Below are 9295 nucleotides of genomic sequence, written 5' to 3'. Positions count from 1 at the left end.
CTGCACCAGCCCCTGCAGCCTCTCACCCAGGCTCCCTCCCCTGCTCTGCACCAGCCCCTGCAGCCTCTCACCCAGGCTCCCTCCCCTGCTCTGCAGACAGGGTGGCTTTTCCAGTACTAGTGTGGGTTTCATTGCAGCCCAGACACTTCACATTGAAAAGTCTGAAAGCAGCCGTCAAACGCTAATGGCCGAAAGGCCCCATCTAGGCTGTGAGATGCAGATGGCTTTTTACAAGTTTGTTTCTGGCCTCACTAATTTTTTAAAAGTACCAGCATATATATTACCTGTAAAACAGGAAAACATAATGAAAGTTTTATAAAGCAAATCAGGCCAGGCGCGGTGGCTCACGCCTGTAATCTTAGCACTTTGGGAGGCCGAGGCAGGTGGATCATGAGGTCAAGAGATCGAGACCATTCTGGCCAACATGGTGAAACCCCGTCTCTACTAAAAGTAGAAAAATTAGCTGGGCGTGGTGGTGCTCATCTGTAGTCCCAGCTACTCGGGAGACTGAGGCAGGAGAATTGCTTGAACCCGGGAAGTGCAGGTTGCAGTGAGCCGAGATCGTGCCACTGCACTCCAGCCTGGCTACAGAGCGAGACTCCATCTCATAAAAAAAACGAAAAAAGAAAAAAAGGAAAAGAAAATCAACTTCTTCAACGGCTCCTGATCCCCCTGGGGATAAAAGACAAAATGCTGCCTGGAGGCTGAGGTTGAGCCTGCACCGCTCTCAGGCTCACCCTCCCTAGGACATGCTGGGAGGGTGCCTCTTCCACCACCCCCACGCCTCCCTGCCTTTGCAGTTCTGGACTGCAGGCTCCCCTGCTCCACCTGCCCTCGGGCACCTGCTTGATCCCTGTCCACCTTGAGGGCTCAGCTCTGATATCATCTCCCCTCAGAGTTCTGGCAGTGCATTATGCTCCATTCCAGCCCTCTGTGCCCCAGATCCCTTCCCTACCCCCAGGCCATGGTCCCCTGAAGGACAGACAGGAGGGCGAGCCCAAGCAGGAGTGTGGGTTGAAGAGGCCACGGAGCGGTGGAGCATGTCCACTCGGGCAAGAGGAAGGAGCCAGAGACCTATGCTCAAAGCCTGAAGGCTGCGGGGCTGTGGGCCAGGACAGTCAGGGCACCGGGATGAAGGGAGGCACGGGAGGGTACCCCCTCGGGTCCCAGGTCCTGTGTAGGCGCAGAGTCGGCTTCGTGGACGTGCCCCCGTCCTCGTGGCACAGCAGGGTGGGAGTCAGCCTGCAGGCTGGGTGGTTTCTCACCCCGGGAAGATGCCTAGCATACAAGGGACATCAGCGGCTCCTCTGCTGGAGGGAATCATGTCTAAGCCAAAACTAGAGGAAAAGTGGCCAAGAGAAGGGTCTAGCGTTCCAGCAGTCTTTTCTGAGCCCCCAGCCCCCATCCCCCGGGGCTGCAGGCAGATGATGCTGACGGTGGGTGTGGCCTGAACACCTGGGCTCATGAAAAAGCTCCAAAGAGGGGCAGTGGCCGGTGGCGCAGGGCAGGGGAGGACGGGGCATCGGGGATTAAGAGGGGCGCCAGGGGAGGCTGGGAACTGAGAAGAGACTGCCGCCCTGGGCAGCCTTAGGTCTGTGGTCCAGGCTGGGTCTCCCCTTCCCCCCCAGATTGTGACGATCCACCAGGAGCCTTTCGTGTACGTCAAGCCCACGCTGAGTGATGGGACATGCAAGGAGGAGTTCACAGTCAACGGCGACCCAGTCAAGAAGGTGATCTGCACCGGGCCCAACGACACGTCTCCGGGCAGCCGTGAGTGCGCGGGGCAGGGCGTGGGGCGCGGGACACGGCGCGGGGCGTGGGGCGGTCTGGAGCCCAGCAGTTACCGCCCGCACCTACCCAGCCCGCCACACGGTGCCTCAGTGTTGCTACGGCTTTTGCATCGACCTGCTCATCAAGCTGGCACGGACCATGAACTTCACTTACGAGGTGCACCTGGTGGCGGATGGCAAGTTCGGCACACAGGAGCGGGTAGGCTGGACGGCAGGGGTGTGGACCAGCTTGAGGGGCCTGCAGGCAGGGGGTCGGAGTGGGTGGGGCATGGAGTAGGCGGGGCCTGCTGGCGGTGGTGGGGCCCGCCCGGCGTGGGAGGGGCCTGCTAGCCAGGGCGGGGCTGGAGTGGGGGTGGGGCCTGCGAGCTGGGTAGGGTCTGGGGGAGAAGACCCCGGGGTGCTCTAGGGCGGCTTCAGTCGGGTGTACCTGTGGCGGGAGCTGGGTGGACGCTGCCTGCATCCCCGCCGGCTCTGTCGCCTCGCAGGTGAACAACAGCAACAAGAAGGAGTGGAATGGGATGATGGGCGAGCTGCTCAGCGGGCAGGCAGACATGATCGTGGCGCCGCTAACCATCAACAACGAGCGCGCTCAGTACATCGAGTTTTCCAAGCCCTTCAAGTACCAGGGCCTGACTATTCTGGTCAAGAAGGTGGGCAGGGGCCGGATGGCAGGGGGGTCCCTGGAGGACCCAGGCCGCGCTGACCTCGCGTCCCCCCGCAGGAAATCCCCCGGAGCACGCTGGACTCGTTCATGCAGCCGTTCCAGAGCACACTGTGGCTGCTGGTGGGGCTGTCCGTGCACGTGGTGGCCGTGATGCTGTACCTGCTGGACCGCTTCAGGTGAGCGCGACCCGGGGCTCAGACACCTCCATCGGGGGGGCGGGGCCGGCGAGGGGCGGGGCAGGGCCGCCTCTCCCGCCCTCTCTCCCGCCCGCCCTCTGCGCCCCGCAGCCCCTTCGGCCGGTTCAAGGTGAACAGCGAGGAGGAGGAGGAGGACGCACTGACCCTGTCCTCGGCCATGTGGTTCTCCTGGGGCGTCCTGCTCAACTCCGGCATCGGGGAAGGTAAGGCCCCGCCCGGCCCGCCTGGCCCCGCCCCGGCCCTCTAGGGTCTGACACAGCCCCCGCCCGCCCACAGGCGCCCCCAGAAGCTTCTCGGCGCGTATCCTGGGCATGGTGTGGGCCGGCTTTGCCATGATTATCGTGGCCTCCTACACCGCCAACCTGGCGGCCTTCCTGGTGCTGGACCGGCCGGAGGAGCGCATCACGGGCATCAACGACCCTCGGGTGAGGCCTGGCCGGGCTGGGGGAGGGAATGCGAGGTGAGCTGGGGTCGGCCTCGGGTAGGGGCCTGGGGAGCCGCCGCCGCGAGCCCTGCCCTCCGACCCTGCAGCTGAGGAACCCCTCGGACAAGTTTATCTACGCCACGGTGAAGCAGAGCTCCGTGGACATCTACTTCCGGCGCCAGGTGGAGCTGAGCACCATGTACCGGCATATGGAGAAGCACAACTACGAGAGTGCAGCGGAGGCCATCCAGGCCGTGAGAGACAAGTGAGGCGCGGGCGGCCACCCTGGCGGGGCGGGACAAGTGCGGGCCGGGGGAGGGCGGCCTCCGCTGGGCAGGAGAGCGTCCGGGCCGGGCACCCCGGAGGGCGCGGGCGTGGGTCTTCCAGGCTGGCAGGACCAAGGCCCCCGTGACCCCGCCTCTGCCGGCAGCAAGCTGCATGCCTTCATCTGGGACTCGGCGGTGCTGGAGTTCGAGGCCTCGCAGAAGTGCGACCTGGTGACGACTGGAGAGCTGTTCTTCCGCTCGGGCTTCGGCATAGGCATGCGCAAAGACAGCCCCTGGAAGCAGAACGTCTCCCTGTCCATCCTCAAGTAAGTGTCCGTGCGCCCGCGTCCCTCCTCCGCTCCTCTCCGCCAGAGGTGGACGCCCTCCCCCGTGCCAGACCACTCCGAGGCCACCACAGATTTCCCACCTAGGCCAGGAGCTAGCTGCCCCCTCCACCCCGCAGGCCCCGCCCCGGCCCGGCCTGGCCCCGCCCCCAGCTTTCCCCTTCACGTCCTGAGCCCCGCCCCATTGCAGGCTCACTTGTTCCCACCCCCAGGTCCCATGAGAATGGCTTCATGGAAGACCTGGACAAGACGTGGGTTCGGTATCAGGAATGTGACTCGCGCAGCAACGCCCCTGCGACCCTTACTTTTGAGAACATGGCAGGTGCGGCTCCCCTGACACTCGGGTGGGTTCTCCGTGGGCTGCGGCCTCCCTGGCCAGCAACTGAGGCTCTGGGTCCCGGTACACAGGGGTCTTCATGCTGGTAGCTGGGGGCATCGTTGCCGGGATCTTCCTGATTTTCATTGAGATTGCCTACAAGCGGCACAAGGATGCTCGCCGGAAGCAGATGCAGCTGGCCTTTGCAGCAGTGAACGTGTGGAGGAAGAACCTGCAGGTAGGGCAGGCCATCCTCCGAGGCCTGGTGCCCAGGGCCCGGCCTGGCCACGGCCCTCCTCCATCCCCGAAGGCCGTGGCACTGGCTCTGGCTCCGGTAGGCAGGACTGGAGCTAGGAGCCATGGCCAGGGGCAGTGGTGAGTGCTCCCAGGGCACGGGGGCAGCACTGGTGGGGGGCTGCCTGCAGGTGGCTGCCCACTGCAAAGCCGGGGCCGAGGGAGGCCACGCACCCTGCTCCAAGCCTCCGCCTGGCCCCTCTGTCTCCAGAGTCGCCCGCCGGTACCCATTCCATAGGAAGGCAATCAGGCAGGGTAAGACAGGGGCCCGCCTGTGTATGGCACGTGAGTCCAAGATGCATTTTGCCCTCCGCCGACCCAAGCCCCCTTGACACCCTTCGGAGATACCCCCCCCTCGCTTTCCTGCTATGTCCTTGTGCTCCGTGACTCTAATCCGAATTGGGCCAGGCCGGGTCCTGGCTGGTGCCCAGGTCGTATCCATGAGAATTTGCCACCAGCAAGGGCAGCCACGACCCACCTGGGACAGGGTGGGTAGTGGGCCTGTACAGGCCTAAGGGCTCGTGGCCCGCGGTCGAGTTCCGGTTCACTCCATCTCTTCTCTTTCTCTGGGTGCCGTCCTGGAGCCTGTGTCCTGAGATGAAGCCGACAGTGTGGCCAGGGCTGTTGGGGGATGGGGGTTGCTGGAGGCTCCACACCTCTCATCCGCCGGCTCTTGCTCTTGGCCCCACAGGTCCCCTGGGGACCTGGCCGCTGCCACCACTGGCGGGCACAGGCCACCTGGCCATCAGACCTGAGGCCAGAGTCCCGGGAGCTGCCTCTGTCACTCCAATTCCACCTCGACACCTGCCTCCAGCCCTCGGCCCCTTCCTGAATCTTGGTGTGTGCCCCTTGGGGGTCAGTGGCCTCCATGCAGACAGCTGGCGTGGCCTGAGGGGCAACTCCTCCAGTCCTCAGAGGACTCCTCCTCCTCGGGACGCCTGTAAGCCAGGGCCACCCAGGAGCCAGGGAGCCAGGCGGACCTCCCCGGACGAGCCAGCCGAGAGCCCCCAAGCCCAGCCCCAGCACGAGCAAGGTCAGGCCCGAGACCCCGGGCAGGAGAAGAGGCCACCCTCGAACGTCTGCTGTCGGCCCGTCTGTCCAGCACAGGGAGGCAGGCAGGAGCGAGGGCCCAAGTGGCCGGCCAGGCTGGGCAGCGGCCCATCCAGGAGCAGGCGAGGGCAGGTGTGGCCACCACCCTAGCCATCTAATCACTTATACATATTCATTTTAGGATAGAAAGAGTGGTAGAGCAGAGCCTGACCCTAAAAAGAAAGCCACATTTAGGGCTATCACCTCCACCCTGGCTTCCAGCTTCAAGAGGCGTAGGTCCTCCAAAGACACGGTAAGGGGGAGAGCACCCCAGTCCCGCGTCCGATTCCACCTGCCCTGCCCTGCGTGTGTCTCCCGCCCCATCACCCCGCCCCGGACCCTGGGCTCCTGTGGCCCACTCTGCCCCTGTCTCCCTGCGGCAGCCGCTCTGCCCAGGCCGCCCATGCTGCTCTCTCTCACTCTCTGGACCTTTCTCCCCGGTCCTCCTGGGTCCTCGGCTTTCCCCGTGTGTCTCCGTTAGTCTGCCCGCCCACCTCCCCTGCCATGACCCACACGCCATCTTGAAGCCTGTCATCTCGTTGGTCAGTCAGTCAGCCACACCACCTCTTGGGGCCAGGTCTGGAGCCCTGGGAGCCCAGCGTGGCCCCATCCTGGACTCCTCAGCTGCCGGGAGGCCACACCACTTCTCTGTTATGTCCCCGTTTCTCTCGCCTCTCCCAGAGGGGCCCGCCGCCCTCACTTCGCCCCTGCGACGGCCCTGGAGGGGGTGGTTGTGATGTCCCATCCCGTCCGTCTGTCTGGCCGCTGGCCCCGCCCCCCAGACACCTGTCTTACCTGTCTCACCAGAGCCATGCGTGTTGCATCTTCATGTGGTCTCTGTGTGGGCCGGGGGCTGGGGGCCGGGCCTGGGTCCATCTGGGTGGACGGCTGGGGCCTGGAGTTGGAACTGGCCCTGGCCACAGGGGACTGTCAAGCAGGGAGTGGGGTGGGACCAAAAGGGGTGGCTCCCACCCCAGGCTGTGCAGGGGCCCTGCAGGAGGTGTGGCGGCAGCTCCCAGAGGGTCTGAGAATGGGTAGGGGCGGCCCCACAAGCCCTGGCCTGCAGAGCCCAGGACAACACTGGGGTTCCACACAGGGAGGCCTCTGGCAGGGAAATGAGCACCCACCTCAGTTCCTGACCCCAGCAACCCCACAGGGCCCACCCCAGAGCCAGGCCTTCTGCCCTTGGGAGCCCAGAATCCCCCTACCTCCTGCTCGGGGCAGCTTGTGGCTGTAGCGGATATGCACACTCGAACCAGAGGCCCCTAAAGCGAACCCAGCCTTGCTAGAGGCACCCTAGGCCCAGGCACCATGGTGGGGAGGGGCTGCCCAGAGAGGTAGCAGAGACCTCAGCCCAGTGGCCACCCTGCAGTCCAGGGTCCAGTCTGGTCCACAGGAAGCCCCCAGCCCATAAGCAGCATCACCACAAAGATGCTTATGCCCCGGGGAGGAAGTGCGATTTGCAGCCACCCGCCCCTCAGTGCACCGGAAGCGGAGCAGACCTCCAGAAAACAGACAGGACTTGGCATCAAGCAAGCCAAATCCCGAAATGAAGCCACCAGGGTGCCCCAAGAGGGACCCATAAGGCCTGGCTGCTCAGCTTCCTGGGGAAGGGACTTGGCATGCAGGATGGGTGGACAGTGAGAGCCTGTAGGCCTGGGGTACACTGGAGGCTCAAGGAACAGGTGAAGCACCATTCCCGGAGCCACCCCTGCTGCGGAGAGCAGGCAGAGCTGATGTTGCAAAGTCTGAGCCAGGAGTCCCGCAGGGAACAGGGAGGGGGAATAGCGCAGGGACTGTGGGCTGGGCAGGCTGGGGAAGAAGGGGTGTCCAGGCAGACAGGAGAAACAACGATTTGGGGCAGGCAGCCATGAGGGGCAAGCACAAATGTTGTGCAGGTGATGGGTCACTTTCAGAGGGTGACACTGGGTCCCAGGGCCCTGCCTGGAGCAGGGACAGGTGCAGCTCAGAGACCCTCATGGTGCCCTTCCAGGGACATGTTCCCAGCGGAACCCTCACCCAAGCTCCCTGGGCACCAGGGACCATCCTCTGGGGCCAGTTCTGGCATCACATGGCATCTGGGGCTGGCCCCGCCCTGCAAGGCTGAACTATGGGGGGCACTGCCAGCTGGGGGTCTGGGCATGGGAGGGCAGCCCAGCTCCCACCTGGTCTCTGGAGCTGTGAGCTTGTTCAGAGGGAGGCCTGGGTGGGGGGCTCCTTTGGGCAGGGTGGGGTCAGTCCGGCTGCGGAGATCCCCTGCCCCTGTCCTGTGGCCGGTCCGGGCCAGGGCGGCACTGGGTGCTGAGGGCTGGGGTCCCTGGCGGCCGGCGGGGCCAGCGGGTATTGATTGTTGGTTCTTATTTATAGAGCACCGGGGGTGGACGCGGCGCTTTGCAAAACCAAAAAGACACAGTGCTGCCGCGACGCGCTATTGAGAGGGAGGAGGGCCAGCTGCAGCTGTGTTCCCGTCATAGGGAGAGCTGAGACTCCCCGCCCGCCCTCCTCTGCCCCCTCCCCCGCAGACAGACAGACAGACGGACGGGACAGCGGCCCGGCCCACGCAGAGCCCCGGAGCACCACGGGGTCGGGGGAGGAGCACCCCCAGCCTCCCCCAGGCTGCGCCTGCCCGCCCGCCGGCTGGCCGGCTGGCCGGTCCACCCCGTCCCGGCCCCGCGCGTGCCCCCAGCGTGGGGCTAACGGGCGCCTTGTCTGTGTATTTCTATTTTGCAGCAGTACCATCCCACTGATATCACGGGCCCGCTCAACCTCTCAGATCCCTCGGTCAGCACCGTGGTGTGAGGCCCCCGGAGGCGCCCACCTGCCCAGTTAGCCCGGCCGAGGACACTGATGGGTCCTGCTGCTCGGGAAGGCCTGAGGGAAGCCCACCCGCCCCAGAGACTGCCCACCCTGGGCCTCCCGTCCGTCCGCCCGCCCGCCCCGCTGCCTGGCGGGCAGCCCCTGCTGGACCAAGGTGCGGACCGGAGCGGCTGAGGACGGGGCAGAGCTGAGTCGGCTGGGCAGGGCCGCAGGGCGCTCCGGCAGAGGCAGGGCCCTGGGGTCTCTGGAGCAGTGGGGAGCGGGGGCTAACTGGCCTCAGGCGGAGGGGCTTGGAGCAGAGACGGCAGCCCCATCCTTCCCGCGCCACAGTGGGGCCCATGGCCCCAGCTGGCTGGGTCGCCCTTTCTCGGGCGCCTGCGCTCCTCTGCAGCCTGAGCTCCACCCTCCCCTCTTCTCGCGGCACCGCCCATCACACCCCGTCTGCCCCTTGACCCCACACGCCGGGGCTGGCCCTGCCCTTCCCCATGGCCGTCCCTGACTTCCCAGCTGGCAGCGCCTCCCAGAGGCGCTCGGGCTCCCGCCGCCTCGGGCCGCCTCCTTCAGACTCGAGAGGGCTGAGCCCCTCCTCTCCTCGTCCGGCCTGCAGCCCAGAACGGGCCTTCCCGGACGCTGGCTCGGGACTGTCTTCAACCCCGCCCTGCACCTTGGGCAAGGGAGAGCGCCACCCGCCCACCCCCGCCCTCGCTCCGGGTGCGTGACCGGCCCGCCACCTTGTACAGGACCAGCACTCCTAGGGCCCGAGCGCGTGCCTTCCCCGTGCGGCCCGTGTGCAGCCGCGCTCTGCCCCTCCGCCCCCAGGGTGCAGGCGCACATCGCCCACCCCCCACCTCCCGGTGTATGCAGTGGTGATGCCTAAAGGAATGTCACGCAGTTTTCGGTCTGTGTCGCTTGTTGACGCCGACAGAGAGTGTAAAGGGAGGGCAAAGGCATGGGGGAAGCTTCGAGCGCTCCAGGCTGCCGTGGTCGCTCAGGCTTGGGCGGCGGCGGCGGCGGGGTTCCCGGGGTCCGCAGGCGAGGCAGAGCCGTGGGGGTCGGGATCCGGGTTCAGGTTCGGCGGTCTTAGAGGGCGGAGG

At 65.7% G+C, this 9295-nt stretch overlaps 1 protein-coding gene across 1 annotated transcript in view; it reads left to right on the top strand.

The window, feature by feature from the left end:
* The window catches only part of GRIN1 (glutamate receptor, ionotropic, N-methyl D-aspartate 1), a 27153-nt gene extending 18055 nt beyond the window's left edge, over positions 1-9098 (top strand). The window contains exons 11-22 of the mRNA XM_011957395.1: positions 1629-1770; positions 1862-1989; positions 2276-2440; positions 2512-2630; positions 2742-2854; positions 2928-3076; positions 3183-3340; positions 3506-3667; positions 3898-4007; positions 4094-4239; positions 5527-5637; positions 8115-9098. Coding sequence (XP_011812785.1) covers positions 1629-1770; positions 1862-1989; positions 2276-2440; positions 2512-2630; positions 2742-2854; positions 2928-3076; positions 3183-3340; positions 3506-3667; positions 3898-4007; positions 4094-4239; positions 5527-5637; positions 8115-8183 — 1572 coding nt within the window. The 3' untranslated portion in view covers positions 8184-9098. The remainder of the gene's footprint in view (positions 1-1628; positions 1771-1861; positions 1990-2275; positions 2441-2511; positions 2631-2741; positions 2855-2927; positions 3077-3182; positions 3341-3505; positions 3668-3897; positions 4008-4093; positions 4240-5526; positions 5638-8114) is intronic.
* Positions 9099-9295: the final 197 nt, after the last annotated feature.

This window comes from Colobus angolensis, unplaced genomic scaffold (assembly GCF_000951035.1).
Source record: "Colobus angolensis palliatus isolate OR3802 unplaced genomic scaffold, Cang.pa_1.0 Scaffold44, whole genome shotgun sequence".
Classification (NCBI taxonomy): domain Eukaryota; kingdom Metazoa; phylum Chordata; class Mammalia; order Primates; family Cercopithecidae; genus Colobus; species Colobus angolensis.
The sequence above is the reverse complement of the archived record's forward strand: the minus strand, read 5'-3'. Positions and strand labels throughout refer to the sequence as shown.